The sequence below is a fragment of the Narcine bancroftii genome, chromosome 5 (assembly GCF_036971445.1).
Source record: "Narcine bancroftii isolate sNarBan1 chromosome 5, sNarBan1.hap1, whole genome shotgun sequence".
NCBI classification, from domain to species: Eukaryota; Metazoa; Chordata; class Chondrichthyes; order Torpediniformes; family Narcinidae; genus Narcine; species Narcine bancroftii.
This window is the reverse complement of record NC_091473.1, coordinates 74,088,364-74,114,344: the sequence shown is the minus strand read 5'-3', so window position 1 is coordinate 74,114,344 and position 25,981 is coordinate 74,088,364. Positions and strand designations below refer to the sequence as shown.

The window sequence follows — 25,981 nt, the reverse complement described above, 5'->3', positions numbered from 1 at the left end:
GTAACTAGTGCGGGGGATGGTAAGTGTCAGTAGTGGCCCATCAAAATTTAACACTACACTTTTCATCTGCATTGAATATCCAACCCCAGTAACACAGGAGTGCAGAGCTCAGGCATTACAAAAAGCCAAACATCAGCAAGGCAATGTCCCTGCAAATTTAAAGCAACTTTACACTTGACCCGAACAGTTTTTGTAAGTTCACTACAAGCCATCGATATCTTTCAGTTTACTGGATATCTCCGCAAATTTAAGCTTTGGCGACCTTCTCATGGATGTAGTTGTCAGTACTCCCCGAGTCTATTAGGCAATTGAAAGTCTTACCATTCACCTTCCCCTTTATAGTCGACCGTTCCAGTCTGTAACATCCCCCAAGCTTTACAGTCATTTGAGCTATCACAGGGGAACTTTGTGTTGATCTCACCTTGCCGTCACTTGAAGCCGATTCAGCCGGCTCGTCTGAAGGTTCCTCCTTTTCACAGTTGTCTTCCATTCCCGCAGCTCCAGGATGAATTTTCTTGGCACTTCTCTTCTTCTTATCAGTGGGAGTATTTTTCGTCCTACATGCTTTAGCGAAGTGGCCGAGTTTCCTACAATAGCTGCAGGTTTCAAATCGAGCCTGGCACTTCTGCCTGGGGTGCCAGCTCTTATCACAGAAGTAGCATTTGCCAGGGTTTCGCCCTTTTCTTTCCTTTGGGGTTCCAGCACTCCTGGATGTTTCTCTTTTGGTTTCTAGCATTTCACTGGACCGCATAGCACTTCTCAGTGTTTTGGCTAGAGTGACTGCCCAGTCGTAGGTTAAGGGCTCCGTCTCCAGCAGCCTCTGATGGATGTAACTGGAGTCAATACCGTTAACAAAAGCATCCAGCTTCAAGGCATTGTGGTGTTGTTGCACATTGACCGCCCTGACATCACATCATTTGCCAACGAATCGAGGGCCAGTGCATAGGCAGCATAATTTTCTCCGGGTTTCTGGCGTCTAGTCAGCAACTGGTGTCGAGCAAGCACCACATTCCGTGGCACTGCATAGTAAGCAGTGAGACGTTCCCAGGCTATAGTCAGAGTGGTAGCTCCTTGCGTTACGGCGAAAGGGACCTCACCCAGCAGAGAGTTCAGGTGGCCCCACTGTATCGCCTCATCGACCACATTGTTTCAAGCCATGTAGTAATCGAAACAAGCAATCCAGTGGTTGAAAATTTCTCTGGCCCTCGGGACAGACTGGTCGATTGTCAGCTGCACTGGTTTAAGTGCTGCATCCATTTCTGCTAATAAAATTGAAGTGCCAGTTGATGAAGTAGACAAACACGATGTGGTCAAACAATAATCATGGCTTTTATTAGCAGAAACTCATGGTGCAATAATGAAAGACAATAGATGTATATACAGTTATATCCAATGGGAGTCTCCTTAACCGTAGAGATAATGCACAGCCAATATTAGTACAGCAAGGCTTGCCAGAGGGGAGACAGGCAGCTTGGCAGAGAGTCACCACAGAAGCAAGGTGCACAATTCAAATAGAGTATACTATAGAAGAACTAAATGCATCAAATAACCTTTTTACTTTAAGTTCCTAACTTCTCAGAAGGTAACAGTAAAATTATTTTCCTATTGAAAGAATTAAATGCAGAGAGAGAATCTAATAAAAAATCTTCAAGATAAATTGTCAGAAAATGAAATTCAATTAGAATTTGCAAAATTGGATCTGGAATTTCCGGAAAAGATAATAGAAACCAAAGTGGCTGCTGATGCGTTTGAGAAACCCATGTCATTTTGAGTCCTGACTTTTTTCATATAATAAGCTGCAGAAGAAAAAGAGAAAGACCCATCTTATGCCCCCAAGAAAGTGAATACCTTGGAAATTAAGAATCATGTTCTAGCACTGGATAGGGGCTGAAGCAAAGCAGATTAAGACCAAAAATGGTTCTATGAACAGACCAATTACCAAACTCAGTCTTTTCCAAGAAACAGAAAGCTTTAATAATTGACTTTCAAGTTCTTTTGAATATTTACCCCATGTATTAATATGTTTGTTCTTCTTTGTAATGATAATTAGATACATCTCCCTCCCCCCTCTACCAATCCCCTGCTTCCAGTGCTCTCTCCTACTACCCGTCTAGCTCTTCCGCTTTCTGCCCAATACTCTATCACCTCTTAGCTTTTGACTTACTCATTTGCTCCCTTCTGTATTTTCCCTGTGACAGATTATGTTATATTTTATATTATATGTAGATATATTTTAAAAGGAGAACAATTGTGGCAGATTTTTTTTAGTGTAGGTCACATACAAACACTTCAAAACCAATCTCATTTAAAATGCCAGAGCTCTGCTCAAGCCAGACAGTCTAGCTCCGGGTGCCTTTGCAAAAACTTTGAAGGATGCCAATAAGGACTTCACAAGTAGGTGTTAATTGGTAATGCTGTGGAGTAGTGGATTATTGCTTTGGAAAGCAACAGATGAACAAACTGAGAAGATTAAGTCTGGAACTACAGTCTGTTTGAGTGCAGTTGGCTGTTCTAAAAGGGTCATGTGGTTTTCTCAGAGAGAGAGAGAGAGAGAGAGAGAGAGAATTCAGTTCTACAGTTCAGTAGCAGCAGCTGGGACTGGAACATGACAAGCTGGCAAGTTTGTCGAAAACAGCATTTTGAAGATGGGCTGTGAGTTCTTAGTTCAGCCTGGTTAAAGCCCTTGTGGTCCATACAAGAGGAGAGGACTGACTGCATAATGTTTTATTTGAAATAAGGGAAACAAAAAGGAACTCTGTGGTGACCTGAAAGAAGGAGATTGCCATCTGATGTGGCAAGTTTCTTTGGCAAGACACTGAAGCGGCTGATCTAAAGGAATCAGTTGTGGGTGTCCAACGAGCAACAAATCTCTCTCTGAAAACCACAAGAACCTTCCTGAGTGATAACCATTTACTTTTCAAGCACCAAAGCCTGGTGAAGATTCATAAATGTTAACTTGCAGGAGTAAGAAGTGAGATTGGACTGTGAATCAAAGAAATTTTCTGAATTTATACTTACATTACATACTCATGTACTTCGAATTAGAAGGTGGTTAAGTTAATAGTAATAAGTTAAAGTTTAACCCTTTTATCAGGTTTAAAAATAATTAAAAGTAACTTTTGTTGAAGTAACCATTTGTCTTGGTGAATTTCTATTGCTGCTGGGTTTTTGAATCCTCTGGGCTCATAATACCCCCTTGATATAACTCCTTTCTACTTTCTCAGCAAAGGATGTCGACCTGAAATGTTTATTTTCTATTTCTATCCCTGGATGCTCTCACTTGCTCAGTTCCTCCAGCTTCTCTATTCTGGAGATGCTTTACCATTTGCTGTGTCTCACAATCACATGCAAACATTCATTTAAAAAGTTTGCAATCTCACTCTAAAAGTCTGAAGGGCAGGAGAAGGACAAGATTAAAACTGAAATGTACATAAAGTATGAATGGAGGGATTGCCTGGATTACAGCCCAACATTTCAGGAGGTACATTCTCTGTCCAAGACATATAACACTGCAGCACAGTATAGGCCCTTGGGTCCCTCGATGTTGCACCAACCCCCATATTTATTCCTAAAAAGAATACCCCATACCCCTATATTTTTCTTCTATCTATATGCCTGTTTAATAGTCTCTTAAATGCCCATAATGTTTCACCCTCCATCACTATCCCTGGCAAGGAATTTCAGGCACCCACAACTCTGTGTTTAAAAAACCATGATGTCCCCCTTAAACTTCCCTCCCTTCACTTTGTACACATGTCCTCTGCTATTTGCCATTACTTCCCTGGGGAAAAAGGTGCTAGCTGTTCACCCTGTCGATGCCGCTCATAATCTTGTAGACCTCTATCAAGTCTCCTCACATTCTTCTATGCTCCAAAGTGAGAAGTCTCAGCTCTGCTAACCTTGCCTCACAAGATTTATTTTCCAATCCAGTCAACATCCTAGTAAATTTCCTCTGCACCCTGTCCATCGCTTCTAATTCCTTTCTATAATGAAGTGACCAGAACTGAACACAATACTTACTCTAAGTGCGGTCTCACCAGAAATTTGGAGAGTTGCAACATGAACACTCAACTCAAACTCAATTCCCCTATTAATAAAGCCCAAAATCCCACAGGCCTTCATAGCAATCCTATCAACCTGCACAGCAACCTTGAGGAATGTATGGATTTGAACTCCAAGGTCCCTCTATTCATCCACTCTTAAATAACCGACCATTAATCCTGTACTCAGTCTTCTGGTTTGTCCTTCCAAAATGCATCACCTCACACTTAGCCAGATTAAACGCCATCTGTCACTTTTCTGCCCAACTCTATATGCTTTTGAAACCTATCACAACCTTGAGCTCTATCCACAACTCCTCCAACCTTAGATTCATCTACAAGCTTACAAATATGAAATCCCATTAATACAGCTAGTCTTCAACTTAGGACCTATGTGAGTTACATCCACCTGCACAAGACTTTTTAAAATATTGTACATGGGCTAAGATTCTTTATTAAAGGTTCGTTTGTTGAATTTTCTTTTTGAAAATTACTTTAATACTTCATTAAGACATGCAAATGGAACGTACGACAATCCAAATTATGACCAATCCTTCAGTCCCAATTACAGTTGTAAATTGGGGAGTACCTGTACTTTAAAACATCTCATGTAGTTAACAGGGCATGTCACTGATTCTAAATGGAAGCTTTTGTTTGACTGGTTGTGGGCTGCTCACTTGTAGTAAAAATCTCCTGCCTTCTCTAGAACTACTTGAACTAAACATTAAAGCATCAAAAGGAATACAACCATTCTACTTTATGTAAAATGGAAAAATAAAAAAACTGAAGAAAATTTGCTAAAATAACCCCAACCATCAAAATAACGACATACTCTGCACAGTTGAACAGCTTTAATTGGCAAATCGATGTAATTTTGCAGAGCTATTGTACATTCTGGTTGCTAATGGAGATGACAGGATACATCTTATTCACTTTTCAGTTAACAGCTGTATTGATAATTATAGCTATTTGTTTGATGGTCTGTCAGTCTGTTAATCATCTTGAATCCGGACAGATGAATCAGAGTGTGCACCATGTTTTTCCACCTCTATTTTTGAATGACTGTATTCTGACTTATTTTAAAAAAGCAAGGAGAGAAATCCAACACTAAATTTGGATCAAAACAATGAACCGATACTTCATGTCAACTATTTGATTGAAGTGAATATTGTGCTGTGTCTCACATTATGTATTTGTAAATTATTGATGTGATGTCTCAAAACCCAAGTTATCTTAAAGAATTGTTGGATAAACCAAAAATGTTGGATGTATTCAAATATGGTGTTTATTTTAATGTTTCATCTTTAAAGATAGAAGACGTGATGGTGCTCAATTAAAAGACATCATTAAATTGAACTTCAAAGCAATGAAGGAAATATGTCATGATTATTCATTAATCTACTTTAACCCTTATTTTAATTCTACTTCAGCATTGTTGTGTCTAATTTGACTCCAAAGTAATGCATCTGGGCAAGTGCAGGAAAATCTGCAGGCTGATGTCAAAAATCACATTTTCTGAACAATCTCATCTATTCCCATATAGATGAAAATCACAGAGGATGATCTGTGGATCAGGACATACGGACGCCTCTATCAGAAACTTTGCTCCTCATCAGGAGATATTCCCATTGGTATTTATCGGACAGAATCACAAAAGCTGACCACATCAGAGGTATGGTCATCTGCTAATTTATATAGTGTATTCTTAACTGAAGTTATCTATTCATTCAAGTTGAAACAGTGCAAAAAAATCTCCTGTGATATTTTAAAAAAAGCAACCGCTTAATTTTATGATGTGAAATTTGAAATTGAAGTTTGAATCTGCTGTTATATTAATCTGCAGCATTTCTTTAATCTATTTAAAAGGTGAGTCATTGAATTTAAATAATAGCATCTATTTTCTTTAATACTGAAATAATGTCTTGGAGAAATTCAGACATAATTTATATGGAAAATATATCATAAGTTCCTTTCAAATATGTCCCAAGGCCTCCAAACACAGCAATTTTTTCACCATTTTGTATTAATTCAAGGTCAGCGGTGATGAAAAGATTAGGCAACTGGCATTAAACCAAATAAGATGTGGTATGTTTGAATGTTAAAAATACAATAGTTAGGAAAACAGATAACAGAAAAAGGAAAATTGAATGCTATAGTTGCTTGTAGCTTTCTTGATAAATATCACAAAGGCTCTAGCTCCAATTTGGAGGATTTGCTTTTGGAGGGACACAGAATATAGAACAATACAGAACAGGCCCTTCATTCCATGATGTTCTGCCCCTAAACTTGCATCCCTCAACTTTGTACATGTCCTCTGATGTTTGCTAATCCTGCCTTGGGAAACTGGCAATGGCTGTCCACCCCATCCATCTATGCCTCAATCTTTTAGACCTCTATCAAGTCTCCTGTCACATTTCTATTCTCCAAAGAGAAAAGTTCCAGCTCTGTTAACCATGCCTCACAAGACTGGTTTCCAATTCAGGCAACATTCTGGTAAATCTCTTCACACCCTCTCCATAGCTTCTGCATCCTTCCTATAATGAGGTGATCAAAATTAAACAATACTCTAAGTGTAGTCTTACCAAAGATATGCAAGAGTTGCAACATGACATCTCTACTCCTGAACTCATTCCCCTTATTAAGGAATTTCAGCACCCCACAGACCTTCTTAACTATCCTATCAACCTGTGTGACAACCTTGAGGCATGTATGGATTTTAACTGCAAGGTCCCTCGTTTCATCCACACTCTTAAGTAACTGTGTACTCAGTCTTTTGGTTTGCCTTCCAAAATTCATCACCCCACACAAATCCACATTGAACTCCATCTGCCACTTTTCTGCCCAACTCTGCATCTGTCTATATCCTCTTATAACCCTTCAATGATCAGCTCCATCAACAACTCCTCTAAAGTTTGTGTCATCTGCAAACTTAATTGACCCAACCTTCCTTCCACCTCTTCATCCAGGTCATTTATATACACAATAATCACAAAGAGCAGGGTTCCCAGAACAGATCCTTGCTGCACTCTACTAGTCACCACCCTCAAGGCAGAATACTTTCCTTCCACTACTACTTTCTGCTTTATTCCTACAAGCCAATTTTTTTTTAATCCACACAACCAAGGTTCCACTGATCCTGTGCCTCACGACTCTGGACGAGTCTCTCATGGGGGACTTTGTCAAGTGTCTTGCTAAATTCCATGTAGATCACATCTAGCACCTACCCTCATCAATTTTGGTTACCTCTTCAAAAAAAAACTCCTTTAGACACTAGAGGCATGACATTCCCTTCACAAAGCCATGCTGACTATCCTTGAGTACTTCTCCAAATACTCATAGGTCCAACCCTTAAGAATTCTCTCCATTAGTTTGCATACCACTGATGCAAGACTCACTGATCTACAATTTCCAGTATTCTCCCTATCACTTTTTTTTTTAAAAAAGGGACAACATTTGCCCTTCTCCAATCCTCCAGCACCTCCCCTGCAGCCAAAGAGGATTCAAAGATCAGCGATCTCTTCTCTCACACCCCACAGCAATCTGGGGTATATCACATCTGGCCCAGGAACTTATCAATCTTGATGTTTTTAAAGAAGATCCAACACTTCTGCATCCTTATCTTCATGTTGTCCAGCATACAGGCCTGTTCAATTTCCACCTCATCATGATCAAGGTCCTTTCCTCACGTGAACACTAATGCAAAATATTCATTCAGGACCTCCCCAAACACCTGCCTCCAGGCACATGTTCCTCCTTTATCCTTTAGCAGCCACACCTTCATACTCATCATCCTTTTGTTCTTCACATATGCATAGATCACCTTGGGGTTCTCCTTAATCCTATGTGCCAGGGGTTTCTCAAGCCCCACTTTCAGCTCTCCCAAGACCTTTGTTAAGCTCCTTCCTGTTTTCTATATCTACTGCATGCTTCCTCCTTCCTTTTGACTAGCTGCCTCACCTGTTTTAGCAGTCATAGTTCACTTTTCCTATCATCCTTTTCCTGTCCCATGGGGATAAAGTTATCTTTAACCTAGCACAAGTGGTCCCTAAACCTGCTCCACATTACTTCTGAGCATTCACCCTTGAATATCTGTTTCCATTTATCCCTACCTCATCCCTTCATAATTAGCCCTTTATCCCTTTCCATAACTATGTTGAAGCTAAGGGAGTTGTGATCACTCTCACCAAAATGCTCCCCCACCGAGAGGTCCTCCACCTGTCCAGGTTCATTCCCCAGAACCAGATTCAGTATGGCCTCTCCTCTAGTCAGTCAGTCCACATGCTGTGTCTGGAATCCTTGTACACACCCGACAGATTCAACCCCACCTTCCCCTCTTGCAGTCAGTAAATGCCAGTTAATATTAGAGAGGTTGAAGTCACCCATAACTACAACCCTGTATTTCCCACACCATTCCAAAATCTGCTTTCTTATCTGCTCTTTTATGTCCCAAGGGCTCTTTTATGTCCCAAGGGCTACTCTCAGAATAGTGATTGCTCCCTTCCTATTTTTGACTTCCACCCACACTGACTCAGTGGACACTCCCTCTGCAGCATCCTCCCTTTTTAATGCTTGATACTATCCATGACCAGTTATGCTATTACCCACCCCCACATTCTTTTCTACTTTCCATCCCATTTTTTTTAAATAAAAAGACCCAAGCCCCAGTACCTTCACTTCCTCCAGCCAAGTTTCAGTAACGGCCATAGCATCATAGTTCCACGTGATGCTCTAAACTCATTCCTAATGCTCCTAGCATTGAAATAGACACATTTCAAACTGGCTACCTTTATATTTTGTCTCCTGCCTGTCCTTCCTCACCACCTCAGAGCACATAGCATTATGCTTTTGTCCTTCTACCTTAATTTCTGCACTTACATTCTGATTCCCAGCTCCCTACCCAACTAGTTTAAACCCTCCCAACAGCTCTAGAAAATCTGCCTGCCAGGATATTTGGTCTGCTTCCAGTTAAAGTGCAGAGAGTCAGACCTTCCCAGAAGAGATCCCATTGATCCACAATCTGAACCCCTTCCCTTGCACCAACTCTTCAGCCACACATTCATCTGCCACATCTTCCTGTTCTTACTCTCTCTAGCACATGGCACAGGCAGAAATCCTGAGATTTCCACCCTTGAGGTCCTGCTTTCTAACTTCTTTCCTAACTCCTTATATTTCTTCTTCAAGACTTTGTCCCTACTCTTATCTATGTTATTGGTCCCCACGTGGACCACAACATCCAGCCGTTAGCTCTCCCCCTCCAGAATACTATGAACTCAGAGACATCCCTTACCCTAACAGGCAACATATAATCTGGGAGCCTCAATCTCATTCACAGAACTTCTAAGCTGTTGTCCTAACCAACGAGTCCCCGATTACCATAGTTCTCCTTTTCTTTCCCCTAACCCCTGTCCCACCCCCCTTCCCGTTTGAGTCAGGGTGCCAACCTCTGTGGTGGAGACTTGAAAACCTCAACTTGTCCATGGTAGATTTCTCCACCCTATAGTATTTAAAACAGTATAATTGTTTAGAGTAATGACCACAGGGGTGCTCTGCACCATCTGCCTCTCCCCTTTCCCTCTCCTAACAGTTACCCATTTACCTGTCCCCTGCCTTTTAGGAGGTGACTATCTCCCTGAAGCCCCTCTCTATAACTATCTCTGCTTCTCTAATGATCAGGAGTTCACCCAACTCCCTAACACAGTCTCCCAGGAGTTGCAGCTGGATGTACCGCTTGCATGGGACATTTGTGCTGTCCCAGATTTCACACATCCTGCACTCCAAACATTCCACTATCCCTTAAAATTAAAGACATTACCTCTTTGGAATCAAACTTTTCCTCAACCTTTGCTCATCAAAGCCTCAAACCTCTACTCCTGACCTCAGAACTTGGACAGCAGTTCACAAAAATGAAGTACAAAGCCTCTTACCCTATAGGCCAATGAATAGCTTGTGACAATCAAATTGACTTCAGCTGTTGCCTTTACTATGTAGTGTGGTTTATTCCTGATACACAGATGATATTAATTTAAAAATCAGTCATCCATTCTGTTTTTTTTAAATCAAGCAAGGCACTGAAGCCTAGTTTGCCAAGATCGTTAATCATGTTGTATTCTCCAAGTATGATGGTAGACAGGAAGAAAGTTGAGTGGATTTACTTCCCACAAGTACAGATTTCCCATTGAGTGGCTACATGTAGCCATGAATGCACGTCCTAATAATCCACTGGCTTCATAAATGGGGAAAGGGTACCATTCTGTGAGTGCTCTTCTGGTGAGTGACGACTATCAAAGTTCAAATTTATACATGAGTGCATACGTGATAGTGAGAATTTTTTTTCTGCAGTGAGGCTGAATTACCACTTATTGGTAGTGCAATAAAAACTACTCAAGATGCATATAAGCAAATTTTTTAAAAGTGATTTTTAAAAAATGTAATATATGTTTACAAATATAAATATTTGTAGAAATATTATAGAATTGTAAACCAGTGAATAATGTTTCATACCAGGTTCCTGGCAACTATCAATGTGCATTTATTGTGCATTGCTCACTCTTCCCTATTATTTCACCATCCTCCACCCATCTGAGGCTGATGGGAGGAATGGAGTACTTTTTAAACAAATGGATCATGTTGTCCATACCCAGCTGCGACATCAAGAGAAAGTAAGATCTGTTGGGCCATTGGAGGATTTGTAGGGCAGGTAACCAGGCAGCTTGTGCAATGTCCTCACTTCTAGCTTATGTCTTCCCATTTCTCTTCATACAGAGAATGCCCTGCATTACAATTATTTGCTGGATTTGGAAATAGGTACAGGTCTTGGATCTAGCAAAAAAAAAACTTTATTCAACTTGATTCCAGCAAAAACAAGAAGGGTGAGGGTTGGGGGGGGGGGGGGACAGCACGCAAACCAACCTGCAACTAGAGTTGTGCTCCATAATTCCCCAACTCTTCAGTTGCTCTTTGGTCACTCCTACCCTCTTTGTCATCTTACACACTATTCGATCAATCTATTCCTTTTTCAAAATGTAACATCTGTTTTTGTTTCTGTTTCTGCTGCATTGAAGACAAAATTGTAAAGTCACATGAAACTACCACATGTTATTTTTGTGGCTGAATGTTATCTGAATGGAGATAAATTGGTATTTTTTTCAAATCGCCACCCTGCCACAAATTGCAATAGAATAGACTGATATAATGTAACTGCCCTTCGCTCACTCACTGCATTTTGCAAGAGACGTGATCTTGAATACTCCGAAGGCTGTTGTAGTTTTGCTCATAAAGTCACAGAAGTAATTTACAGTTTAGGCAACAAATCATCCCAAAACTATGCTGTTATAGAGATAACAAGCAGATTTATGTATTGGGCATTAACAAATCTAGGTTAATAAACTGGTTAAAAAAATCCTAGTGCATTCAGAAAGTCTGAAATTCTGTTTGCTATCATTTCAATCGTGAATTTGGAGACTATCATTTGATTTCCCACCTCGTGGTCCTAATGTCAATATCTACTTTTCACTTTGCAGTAATTTTTACAAAAAAACAATTTATCTTTTATTTTACATTTGTTATTTTTACAGGTTTACTATGACTTTCTGAGGTTTTTTTTGCCATTTATTTTTATAATACCCTTCACCTTGCTTTTCTTCCCATGTACTATAACCTTTTGCTTGAGTTTGGTCACTGTGTTATAGGAGATACATTGTCAATATGGAGAGAATGCAGAGAAGGTTTGTGTGGATATTGCCAGTACCCTGGTCCCTGAGCTACAGGGAGATGTTGAGCAGGGTGTTCTTCCTTGGAGTGCAGGAAGATGAGGAGTGATCTCACAAAAGTGTTAAAACATATGAGAGTAATTGATTTGTGAATGCACCAAGTTTTTTTTTCCAGAATCAGTAATCTGAAGACATAGGTTTAGGGTGACAGGGGAGTGATTTAATAGGTACCTGAGGGGTAGCTTTTTTTTTTTACCCAGATGGTGGTGAGTGTATCGAACAGGCTGTTGGAAAGGGTAGTTAAGGCCAGTACTATTGCAATGTTAAAGAAACATTTGGACGGATACATGGTGAGGATAGGTTTAGGGAAATAAGGGCCCAATGCAGAGAGGCAGAATTAGTGTGGGTGTGACATTTTGGTTGACATGGGAAAGATGGGGTGAAGAAACCTGTTTCCATGCTCTATGACTTTATGATTCTATGTCCTGTTTCTGTAATTCTACTTTGCACTGAAATCGTTCCAAATGTGGATCATTAACTTTTGCCATTTAAGGTAGATGCACACATTTTTATTATCCTAACAATATAAACAAGGAAAATTAAAAGAATCGGGTCTGAATCAAATAGGATCCACATCACATAAATAGTATTTTCATTTCCATTTTAAATTTCTTTTGTTCCTGAATGCACAATGGAAAATGATGCCAGTCTACATGGGTTTGTTGTCATCTCTTAACTATGGTATATGCACACAATTCACAAAGTGTGCCCAGTAAAGCACCTTGACTGCTTTCAGGTTTAGTTGCTTCCTTTATTTCTGTGTATGATTTTTCTCCAATGTTTGTGTCCTAGATGTCAAGCTTGGTTTGTGATTACTTAAGTCTTGGGCATAAAATCTAAAGTGCAAATTACAAAACAGTAAAGACAACAACTCAATCAACCAGAATTGGGCTGATGCACATTTGTCATGTTAATGCGAAGCTTTGAAATATGTGAATGTTTACACAGTAAAGGCTGATCATCCAATATTTATAACCTAGCTTAATGGACTTTGTAGCATTGTACCTCAATTGCCCACTGGAGTAAACAAATCAATATCTTGGATATTTTAAATAAAACAAATGCATTTGCAATTACATTTCTAACATTTTCAGTTATATGTGGCCACCTGAACTGTTAACAAAAAACATTCTCACATAAGATGTACTTAAGACATCGTCAGGGTGAGAGTGAGAGACAGTCATAGATAGTAAATATTGACAGGAAACTGAGTGACAAAAATCAGTGGACCCATGAAATAGTCATACGTTCTGATGGTTGGCAAGTCACCTGATGTCAGTGATCTCATTTCATTGGGATAACAATGTATTAGCTTGCATATTACCATGGCTGCAACCTAACTTGTTTAATGTTAAATGGAAACACGCATGACTGCAGATCCTGTCATCTGAAGCCAAAGGAAAAATGAATTGCAGGAGGAAATCTGCAGGCCAAGCAGTATCTGTGAAGTGAAAGGAAATGCTGTTGTTTCAGGTCCATGATGCACTAATATTGACTGCATCCACATTAATGTTAAATTTTGTGCAATGAAAGGGAGCTATTTTGGCATTTCAAAGCATCATTGGTTAACTGCAACAACATCATGGCAACTGGGAAGTTAATTCACAATTTGCTTGGCTTTCCTTGTACATCCAGTGTCAAATATTTGCTTTCTTTGCATGGAAGCAAGACAAGCTCAGATTAGTTAAAATGTCTGTTTTAATACAAAAATGTGCTAACATTTAAGAAAGTGTTGTTAGTGTAATTAGATCATATTAAATATGGATATTAATGTAATAACTTCAGAACACAAATGTCAGACTGTTATAAATGTATTATGATTAGTTAGCACAGATGTGTTAAGATCTTGGAAACAGGGAGAAAACACCTTTTGAAAATGCCAGCAAATCATTATTTCTCTGAATGTTTTCTTGAGTTCCATTAAATTTATCTGGTTGAATAAATGTCATGACAATCCAATGAGATGGATTTCATGGAAGTATTTGTATCTCATGTAATAGAGTCATCTGTTATTCTGCTATATAAAAACGTATAATTGTATTTCAGAGCTACTTATTAGTGAATGAAGTTTTTTTTATAATTTCTAGAAATTAAGTAGAATACATTTACAAAACAAGAAAAATCATTATGGACTTTAAAGTAAAATTTTGATGATTGAGGATTTTTAGATTTTTTTAATAAGAAAAAAATGCCTTTTTAATTAAAAAAAAAAATTGTACGGCAATATGGGGATTTAGTGCAAAGAACATCCGCTGAGCAAGCAGACCAGGAAATTTGATTTAATGCCAATGCTATCACTTTGGAGATCACACTCAAACTTAATAATCTTGCTTAACCTTACATATCTGAATATGCGATAAGCATAAGGAAGGTTCCATTGCCAAAACAATTTGAAGCAATAATTTGTTCAACTGGGGAATGAGAAGAGGGCATGCAGGACAGAGGAAGCTGGTAGAAAAGGAATTCTGCAACTTAGTAATGAACAATGTCTGTCATATCTGCTCTCCAATGATGTGTGATGCATCATCAATTAGTCGAAAGACTGTTGTTGAGAAAACAATAGGCTTTTATTGACTTGAGAACAATGGCACATCCATACCGTTCAACTCTCTTGCGCTGAGGAGGGGTCTGTGGAACAGCCACCTTTATACACGAGTCTGTGGGGTGGGGACACAAGTACAATCAGCCAATAGATGTGCCTGACCAGACAACTTTATGCAACAGTGTTTTACCACATTATGGTCTCACTCAAATCGGTGACATGAAGCAGGGCTGCTAAGAAAAGTTCACTGTCAGTAGCTGTGAATATGACTGTAGGAAATTACTTTTTAGTTCCTATGGACACAACAGGAGCTTCTGAGTTTCTCGAGCACATTTGTGCATTGAAATTAATTTTACTGTGTACGGTTCCTTGAAAGTAGCAACTGGAAATATTTCCAGTATGCTGTTCAGATTTTCTCTATTGAAAGAGAGTTGGCTGTATTATAGACCAGCAGGTGAAGAGAGAACAGATTTTCTTTGATTTCAACCTTGCTCACAAGATATTATTGACTGTATAGATATTGCTTTATAGAAGCTGCAAGTCATTTTTGCGCTGTATCTGAATGCAAATAGATTCCATTCACTCAACATCCAGCTGCAATGTGATCATAAGTAGAAAACCACACAGATGAGCACCTGCTATGGTAACAGTTACTCCATTGCATCAGCTACATTTCAGCAATGGCAGTCAAGAGAAGATTATCTACTGGGACTATCAACTGATAACATGGCCAATGACAAAATCATAAGATTTAAACCCATGGGACCATGATATCTCTGATCAAAGGGCTGATAAACAAAATGTCATTGAGCAGGGTAGCAAGATGCTGAAAGGTAGAAACATAGAAGATAGGAGCAGGAGTAGGTCATTCGACCCTTCGAGCCTGCTCCGCCATTCAACGAGATCATGGCTGATCTTAAAGTTCAGTACCCCGTCCCCGCCTTCTCTCTGTAACCTTTAATACCCTTATACTGAAGAAATAGATCTAATTCCCTCTTAAATAGATTTAATGAACCTGCCTCTAGTGCCGTCTGTGGCAATGAATTCCACAGATTCACCACCCTCTGGGTCAAGAAATTCCTCCTTATCTCGGTCCTAAATGGTTTGCCTATTATCCTCAAACCATGGCCCCGGGTTCTGGATTTTCCCATCATTGGAAACATCCCATCTGCATCCATTCTGTCCATTCCTGCCAGAATTTTATAGGTCTCTATGAGATCCCCTCTCATTCTTCTAAACTCCAGGGAGTACAATCCCAATTTGCGCAATCTTTCCTCATAAGTCATTCCTGCCATTCCAGGGATCAGCCTGGTGAATCGCTTCTGCACTCCCTCCATTGCAAGAACATCCTTCCTTAGATAAAGTGACCAAAACTGCACACAATACTCCAGGTGGGGTCTCACCAAGGCCCTGTACAGCTGCAGTAAGGTATCCTTGTTCCTATACTCAAACTCTCTTGATATGAAGGCCAACATACCATTCGCCTTTTTAACCGCCTGCTGTACTTTGCTAACGTGTGAGTCTCAAAGCCAGCCAGCAGCTCAGTGCCCCTCTAAGACCCCCCCCCCCATCTCCCCAGCACACCCCTCCATGTGCACATGCCAGGCGATGCCATTGTCCCTGCTACCACTTCCATCTTCCCCAACCCTGATGGTGCAGCATCTGGCCCCACCAGCGACGATTGCTGTGTATGCCCCATCCACCCAGACCAGCCTCTGATTTCGCCAGCGCCACTCGCCAAAGACAACAATGACATCATTCTAGCTTATGGCGTGTCGTCACTTCCGGCTGATCGAGTGAAGTCACTTACGCCGGCCGCAATGATGTCACTTCCCCTGGCACGATGAACATGGCTGGAGAAGGAGGCCAGCCATGCCACAGGCCCCCACGTGATGCTGCCATCTTGGGCCGGGCGGAGGCCGACACAGTGGCCCTCCAACAACAACGGGGACGACGTGACCAACATGGGTGATGACCAGGCCTCCCCACCAACACTCCCCACACCTCCGGACACCATAAATCACCACACACAACTGGAGAGTGATGACTCTGACCCCAAGATGGTCCTGGCTGCCACCACTCTGACTAGGAATATCCCCCACGACCTCGGGCACTCTATGATGGACTTGCAAGTCAACAGGCAGGTAACAAAGTGCCTGCTTGACAGTTGCAGCACTGAGAGTTTCATTCACCCAAGTGTGGCCCACTCCCTGAAACAAAACGTCCACCCCACCACCCTCTCGATTGACGTCACCACCAAGGACAAGACTATTGGTACCCTCAGGCGATGCTCAGCCAATATAACTGTGGGAGGGGAGACATACACGATGTTCAGGCTCTTGGTCATGCCCAAACACTGCGGCCCAGTCCTCCTTGTCCTGGATTTCCAGTGCATCCTGCAGAGTGTCACCGTTGCCTACGGGGGTGGCCCCAAACTCCACTCACACTACACAGCGCACTGACCTACCAGCCTCAGCCAACCTGCGGCTTCTCCACATTACGCATCACCCCCGCCCTGGCGCTCTTGACACACCTTATGCCAGGCTGCAAGCCAATCGCCTCCAGAAGTAGGTGCTATTACACTGCAGACAGAGACTTTATCAAATCGGAGGTACGGCGGCTTCTGGCGGAAGGCGTCACAGAGCCTAGTAACAGCCCTTGGAGAGCTCAAGTCCTGGTGGTCAAAGGGGGAAGTAAGCTAAGGATGGTCGAGGATTACAGCCAGATCATAAACCGGTATACCCAACTGGATGCCTACCCCCTGCCAAGGATAGCCGACATGGTCAACGAGATAGCCTGCTACCATGTTTTCTCCACGATTGACCTGAAGTTGGCTTATCACCAAACCTTCACCCACCCAAGTGACAAGCCCTACACCGTCTTCAAGGTGGATGGGTGCCTGTACCATTTCTGCCGACTTCCTTTTGGGGTCACGAATGGGGTCTCCATCTTCCAGTGGGAGATGAATCGTATGGTAGACCAGCACAAGCTGAAGATGACATTCCCATATCTGGATAACGTCACTATCTGCGGCTGTGACCAGCAGGACCATGATGCCAACCTGGAGAAATTCCTCCAGATGGCCGAGGAGCTGGACCTCATTTACAACAAGGAAAAGTACGTATTTAGCACTGCCCGCCTCACCATCCTGGGGTACATGATGGTCCATGGGGTCATTGGCCCAGATCCAGAGCAGATGTGCCCATTAAGGGAGCTACCTCTTTCCCACCCCCCATGTTAAAGGCCCTCCACAGGTACCTTTGGTTATTCTCCTATTACTCGCAGTGGGTTCCTCGCTTCTTGGACAAGGTCCGCCCACTGGCCCAAGCTACAACTTTTCCCCTACCACCCGAGGTGCAGGCAGCTTTCTTGAGCATCAGGCAGGACATCACAGATGCCACGATGCAGGCCGTGAATGAGGACTCCCTTTTCCAGTTGGAGAGCGATGCCTCCGATGTAGCCTTCGTTGCTACTCTCAACTAAGGAGGATGCTGCATCACCTTATTCTCTAGGGCCCTCAATGGCTCCGAGCTAGGGCATTCCGCCATTGAAAAGGAGACCCAGGCGAATGTGGAAGCAGTCTATAACTGGTGCCATTACCTGGCCAGCAGGAGATTCACCCTTCTCACTGACCAGTGGGCCATGGTGTTCATGCTCAACACCGCCCACAAGAGCAAGATCAAGAATGACAAGATCTTGTGCTGGAGATTCAAGCTGGCAATCTACAGCTGCGACATCCAAATTTAACGACTCCCCCGATGCCCTCTCTTGGACCTGTGTGTCTATACACAACAACAAGCTGCAGGTACAGCATGAGTCCCTCTACCATCCGGGCATCAACGGGTTGTATAATTTCATTAAGTCCCAGAACCTGCCGATCACCATCAGGGACGTCGCGGACATGACCGAGGCCTGCCAGGTCTGTGCGGAGTGTAAACCCCGCTTCTTCCGACCGCCACAGGCCCATGTCGTAAAGGCCACTCGGCCGTTCAAGTGCCTCAGCATGGATTTTAAAGGGCCCCTGCCTACGAACCAAAATGTCTACTTCCTCAAGGTAGTGGACAAATACTTCCGCTTCCCTTTTGCTATCCCTTGCCCAGACACCTACACAGCCATCATCATCAGGGCCCTGGAGCAGATCTTCACCATGTTTGGCTACCCTGCTTTCATCCGCAGTGACTGGGGGTCTAGCTTTATGAGTGACGAGCTACACCAGTACCTGACTGTGACTAGTCACATGACTAGTTATAACCTGAGAGGCAATGGGCAAGTGGAATGCGAAAACGGGGTGGTCTGGAAGGCAGTCAAAAGGGTGGGCTGTTGAAATACTGGCAGGATGCCCTGCCCAAGGCACTTCATGCCATTAGGTCACTTCTATGTACGGCTACAAATGAGACCCCTCATGAATGGCTGCTTTCATTCCCCAGGAAGTCGGCGACAGGAATGTCCCTCCCAGCATGGCTCACGTCTCCGGGTCCGGTGCTCCTGCGTAAGCACTTTTGGCCACACAAGGCCAAACTCCTGGTTTTCCTCCAACACATGAACGACAACTATGCCTACGTTAGGTTTAGCAGTGGCAGGGAGGACACCATCTCAACCAGGGACCTACCACCAGCAGGAGCACCCACCACATCACAGCATCCTTCAGCCCAGGATGACACCAACTGGGCATACATCCCTGTCCCCAGTCAGCTATGGGGCGCACAGGACCTCCTTGACCACCAGAGGCCCACTTCAGCCATAGGGGACGAACCTGCCCCCCACCTATCCAATACAACTCTCACACCTCAACCCTGGCTCCCTCAGCCACCCCTCAGTGTGGCACCACACCAGTCACTCAGACCCCTGCCGCCAGCCCCCCACCTCCTCTCTGACCAGTGACCAGGATTCAGTCCTATGACGGTCACAGAGACTCCAGTGGCCATTGGATCGTCTCAGTCTGTAAATATTGTATTTTTGTATAGTGGGTGAGATTCTTTGTTACTGCCCCCTCCCCCAGGACAATTTTTAAGAAGGGGGTGAATGTAGTATGCAGGGGGTAACCTCTGTACCTGCAGGAGTGTATGGGGGACAGAACAACACCTGGCAGGCTGTCAATCAGTCGACCTGAATGGATCAAGCCCTACCCGGTTAGGTGTCAATCGCCCTCCGGGATATAAGCCTGCGTTGGCCTCTGAAGTCTCACTTAGAGTTACTGCAGCCTGGCTCTGTGGAAGACTTTGTGGATTAGAGCCTGTTGAACAGTCTTTAACTTGTGTGTGTGTCTGGTTCTGTCCAACAGCGCACCACAAACCCCTTATAAGTTTTTGAAACCAAAGCGTCTGAGGGAAACCCACGCAGACATAGAGAATGCACAAACTCCTTACAGACAGCGTAGGATTCAAACCACAATCCAGATCGCTAGTGCTGTAATGGTGTTGTGCTAACCACTTTTCTAACTATGCATCCCATTTCTTGTTAATTTGACATTATCCATTAAACTTGGAAGTCATCTTTATAAACATCACAATGACCAGACAAATGAATTGAGGAAACAAATCAATCTACACTTTAAATTGCAATGGAGGAGGGTGGGGGAAGAAGGGGGAGGAGGAGGAGGAGGGGTAAAATGGGAGGAGAGGGAAGGAGTGAAGAGGAGGAGAGGGGTTTAGGAGGAGGAGAAGAAAGGAGGGAGGGGAAGTGGTGGAGAAGGATAAAGAGAGGAAGGCGAATGGGAGGCGAATGAGGAGGACAAAGGGGGAGAAGGGGAAGGAGGAGGAGAGGGGCGCAGGAGGGAATAGGAGGTGGGAGGGTGGAGGGGCAGGAAGAGGGGAGGAGGGTGTGTATGTGTATATATGACGCAGTGCATTCCCTTCACCACATGATGTTGTGCCAACCAAACACATATAGATAGGTATATGTTTGTACTTATGTGTATATAAAGTGTCCTTCATAATGTGGTGCTCTGTGTTGGACTCTGGCTTTAATTTATTTACTCTTAATTTAGTCTATGTGTGAACTGAGTCCAGCGCGTTCGTTGAATGAAGTGATAGGAGGAGGTATTCGGTTCAACAGTCAGTTTATTACACCACACAGCACAGCACAAGAATAAAACTTAACAGAGCTCTGGGTCAGTCTGTTAGTTCATAGGTCACCTGCCAGTGAGCTACTCCCCGAGACTGACCCCTATTGTCCAGTTGGCACAGTTTATATAGGTCAATCTTATCACACAGAACAAAAGTTGTTTTCCCTGCTAGATCTTTTTGCATAAGGGTTATCACAAGTCATCTCCTGTTTTGCAGATTTCTGGGGTGTAGCCTTCCCATGTTAATCCTCCAGGCCAGACTATCCTGTTGTTTAGATCTGAAATTAATTCATCCCCAGATATTTCTAATCACCATTCGGTCCCTGTCTGGCCAATTTCTGCTGTTCTCTTTAACACCTCCTCGTGCCTTAATCTTCCTCCTAGACTGGTTTTCCATTCCCTTTGATTCTTGTGGGCCATTCTTTGTTCTGATCTGGCCTGTGTCTCCTGTGCTACTTCCCACCTCCTTCAGTTGAGCATTCCTCCTAAATCGTTTTATGCATATCCTCTCCCTGTATCTTGGGAGCGGCCAATTTTGTTCAGCCAACTTTGCTCCATGCTGTGACAGCCACTTAGCCACATTCCTCTTTCCCTGACTCATGCAGTACAAATAAACTTATTGATTAATCATTTATTTCATAATGTTTTAACCCCTAGATTCCAACAGCTGTCGGTCAGAAGCAAATACACAAAACCAAAAGACTGTACAACAGGCTTTAATCAATGTAAACTTTCACAGAGCCAGCTGTGAAGAGAGCTGCTGTAAACTCTGAGAGTGACTGCGAAGGGCCGGCTCAGGCTTGTATCCCGGAGGGTGATTGACACCCAACCAGGTTGGGCTTGGTCCATTCAGGTCGGCTGATTGATAGCGGCCAGGTTTTGTCTTGACCTGCTCTTCTGCAGGTACAGAGGTTGCCCCCTGCAGTAGGCCAGTGGTGACCACCACACATAATGTTTCGGACAAGCACTATTTTTTCTTACATTTGCCCCTGTGCTCCACAGTTTTAAATTTGAACATGTCATTAAAGTGCACATTCCAGATTGTATTGATGGTTATTAGTATACAATTTGGTTTGACCATGTAGAAATTACAGCACTTTTTATACATAGTTGCCCCATTTCAAGGCACCATAATATTTGGGGCATTTGGCTTCACAGGTGTTTGTGAATATTCAGGTATGTTTAATTGCTTCATTGGTACAGGTATAAGAGAGCTAGGCTTGCTTCTAAGCTTTTGATCACCTTTAGAATCTGCAGTTTCCATTTTCCAACAAAAACATAGAACATTGCTGCATAGTATAGGCCCTTCAGCCCTGAATGTTGTGCCAACCCATATAGTCCTTCCTTTTAAAGAAAAAAGTACTAAAACCTCCTTCCCCATAATCCTCTTTTTTTTATTTCATTCAAGTGTCTAAGAATCTCTTAAATGTTTCAGCTTCCACCATCAACTCTGGCAAGGCATTCCAGACACACACAACTCTGTTTTTTTTTTAAAAGTACACCTAATATCTCCCCTAAACTTTCCTTCCTTTACTTTGTACATATGTCCTCTGGTGAAGGACCAGAGTTGTGCCAATTAAAGTCAAAGAAGCCATTATGAGGCTGAAAAACAACAATAAATCAGGAAGAAGGATTGACCAAACCTTAGGATTACCAAAATCATCGGTATGAAACATCATTATGAAGAAAGTTTGCACTGGTGACCTAAGAAATCGTAAATGGACTGCAGGCCAGGAAGACTTCCACTGCTGATTACAGAAGAATTCTCATCAAAATAAAAAAAAATCCCCGAAGGCCTGTCTGACAGACTACTGCTGCAGAAGTTTTCATGAACAGAAATGCAGAGGCAATCCACTAGTTAGCCACAGAAACAACAGTGTGCCAATAAGTATTTAAAAGAGCCTACAGATTTCTGGAAAAAAAGTCTCATGGATAGATTGTACCAAGACTAACCTGTATCAGAATGATGGCAAGTGCAAAGTATGGACGGATAAAGGAACTGCCCAAGATCCAAAGCATACCACCTCAACTCTGAAACATGATGGTGAGGGTGTTATGGCATGGGTACATATGACTGGTACAGGCAATGGCTCACTTATCTTCATTAATATGTAACTGCTAAATGCTGCAGTAAAATTAATTCTAAGGTGTATAGCAATGTCAAATTGTATATAAATGCCCTTTAATAAAATCTGCAATGTGCTTTTAATCACATATGAATTGTTTGATCATACATTTAAAATTGTGTAAAATAAAGGAAACGTGTAAATATTTTAAAATGTACAAATATGTAATTGTGTGTATGTAATATGTAACTGTATATAGATATATAAATTTCATTTTACATTATAATATATACATACTTGTGTCAATATTTACATGTGTGTGTATGTCTTCATATACATATTCCAAACAATTGCCCATCAGTTCAGATATATTTTTGACAGCACGAGAAGGTTTTCAGTGCCTTTAATTGCTTCCCAGTTAATCCAATCACATGAAAATTTTGATTCAATCAGAGAATTTCAATTAAAAATTCTGAACAAAACATAATACCTACCAATGATGTGATGTTCAGCATAATAAATAAAGCCAACCTACTGCCAATTTCACTCTGAAATAATGGCATAATTTAAAAACTAATCCCTTTATACAAAATAGCTGCTGAGCATTGCATGTTGTTTTCATTAAAATTGAATATTAAATGAATAAATAACTAAGAAATGGCACAAGGTTGAGCAAATTATAATTTTTAATTGAAAATGTTTTGATATCAGGGTAATTTTTTTTGCAAGTTCATAATTTATCACTACTTAACGAACAGAGTACATTTCCACTTTGCTCCTTTGAACAAACATGAAACTCAGAACTTGCTGTAGTCCAGTCATTTCACATTGTGAAAAATGACACTTCCCTATGAAGTTCAGCCTGTTAATGTCACTGAAGCCTTATTGGTGGAAATTTTTAAATGTAATGTATCAAGAATATTTTGTATCTAAGCATCCACATATGCTGGAAACATTTTGGAAATAGTTATGTCTGCATGAAATGGAAAGTGTATTAGTGTAGGGAATTTTTGAGACCCGAGTTCACAGTGTTATGACCTTGATGCATTGTGCTACCAACTACTGTTTAGTTGGTAATTCATGCTTTCTGGAAATTATGCACTATTTGATAGTTTTGCCTCTTATTTATTTTTGTGAATAGAAACACAAAAAAGACCACAGGCACCATATGGTGATGTGGATGGGATGTTACTGCTTGGGAGAGTAGAAGGGAAGTGAAGTAGTGAGGGAAAAAAATGGAGATAGGGTTTCTCCGCATAGAGCAGGGATGATAATAGGCCATGGTGCTCTTGGATATATCAACAAGCTCAAGAAGTAGGGTTATTTCCATTTGTTTTCTGCTTGGAATTAATGGAAATGTTGATGAGGGCATACGGTATTGTTAAGATCATGGGGCGAGCAGTCAGAACAGAGAAATGCAATAATGTGTAAGAAAAGGAAAGTGATATACATGGAGGTGGTAGAGCCTGAGAAATGTGAGAGTTCAGAGATTCTCCTCATACCACAAACTGCAAATAGTCTCACTGCATCAACAGACTAAAATCCTTGAAACCATGCAGTCAGAGATTTATAAGAGCTAAAAATTCAGCAGATGTAATCAGGACCACAGGAACTCGTCGTTGAATGTGTGGCCAGGCAGTTGGTGTAAATTCTTGGCATTTTAGATTAGGGATTGAGGGATCATTTCATGAGTGAATCAGCCAATAGAGATACTTCAAGCTTGAGAAGACGAATGCCAGATGGAGAAATAACAATAATCCCTAATATCCAAATCATGTTCAAAAATATAAGGGAAGTTTGCTCAGGATGCATTTCTGGAATTGAAGCATCAGACAAGCAAGATAGTAATGGTAAAAGGGTTGGATCACATTGCTGAAACTTCATGGGTCACAAGAGCCCAAACTGTAGAAAAGAGTGGTGTAGTCCCAGAGAGAAACTAGCCTCACCAATAGCCTTGCAGCACATATAATTAAGAGATTATAGATGCTCAGGTGCATCTATTTCAATTCAGGGAGTATTGTAGGAAAGGCAGACGAACTTATCCCCTCAAAAGCACTGCGTCTCTGCTTCCCCACTCATTGCGGGGCCACACCAGTGGCAGCGCTGCTGCTACAGTGGCTCCGGCAGTGCCAACATCTTTCAACAGTATTCGCTTTATACAAAGACTGACTTTTCCAGAATCATGCCTCGGTAAAATGAAAAATAAAAATAAACGATTGTTAATTTTGCAAGAATATGATTTAATGATAACTCATATTAATGACATTGAAAATGTAATTGCTGATTGCCTTTCAAGATGTTAAATTTGCTATGCTGCTAAAATATTATATTTGTGTTGTATAACCTTCGAATGTAATATATACAAGAAAAATTGTAGATTTTGGTTTAAAATTTTGTTCTTAATGAGCTCAAAATTTTCTCTGTTGGAAGAAGGTGTTGTAGAATTATGCTATTATTAATCTTTATGTTTGAAAATGTATATTATTGGTAAAACTTTGTGGATTAGAAACAGAGGAAAAACACATACAAGGACACATTTAACAAAACACAACTTTGAAGAGATGTTGCGTCTCCTATGTCAAGCTGTAAACTGGGCCATAAACCTAGTGTTATTGTTCCATTGAAAGCCTGTTTGCTCAAAAAGACAACTTGTCTGATATTTCAGAGGAGCAAGAAGATTGGTTTGTTCCATTGAAAGTTTGAAGCAATAGATATTTGCTAAGAAGATTCCAGTTCAAACAAACAGGAGGCCATCTGGCTCTTTGTAATTAAATGTGGGAAAAAAGCAGTAGTGATCAAAGCAAATCATGTGATTACAACACTTCAACAAAGCATCTTTGAGCAAGTCATGTGATTATGACATTTAAATAAGACATCTTTAATATAATGAACCAGTTTCATCTGAAGTCAGAAATGCAGTAACATTCTGTGAGAGGATTGTTTTTTTTTGTTCCCCTTGTCAAGAGAGGAATACAGAATCAAAGTGGCTTTGGTAAAGTTAGTTATTTTAACTGTCTCTCTTTGTTGAGAGAAAACAGTGCTACTGTGGCCATTGTAATGGTCATTTCATCTGAAACACTTGCCTTGGTTTGTGAAATCCTGATGGAAATCATAAGTTCCATAATCTCCATACAAGAGAGGGGAATTGTGGAAAAGATCATTTGTATGAAGAAACATTTCTCTGAAAGCAACTCTACAAGAATTTGTGAGTTTTAAGAAGTCTGATGACTTGTGATTTTGCACGATAATGGTTTGGGATCTCTCTCTCTCTCTCTCTCTGTCTCTCTCTCTCTCTCTCTCTCTCTCTCTCACACACACACTTTGACAGACAAAGTGTGAAGGAAAATTCTAAGGGTTTCTATAGATATATTAAAATCTAAAAAATAGTAAGGGACAAAATTGTCCCCTTGAAAATCAGAGTGGTCAGCTTTGTATGGAGCCAAAAGAGATAAGGAAGATCTTAAATGTTTTTTTGGTTCAGCAGTCTTTTTCTTTGGCTT

General features: G+C 41.5%; 1 protein-coding gene across 4 annotated transcripts in view; it reads left to right on the top strand.

Moving 5' to 3' along the window:
- Window positions 1-25,981, top strand: part of kcnt2a (potassium channel, subfamily T, member 2a) — a 1,068,826-nt gene that overhangs the window by 793,410 nt on the left and 249,435 nt on the right. For all 4 annotated transcript variants that reach the window (XM_069937843.1, XM_069937844.1, XM_069937846.1 and 1 more), the window contains one exon: window positions 5,584-5,712. In XM_069937843.1, the coding sequence (XP_069793944.1) occupies window positions 5,584-5,712 (129 nt within the window). The remainder of the gene's footprint in view (window positions 1-5,583; window positions 5,713-25,981) is intronic.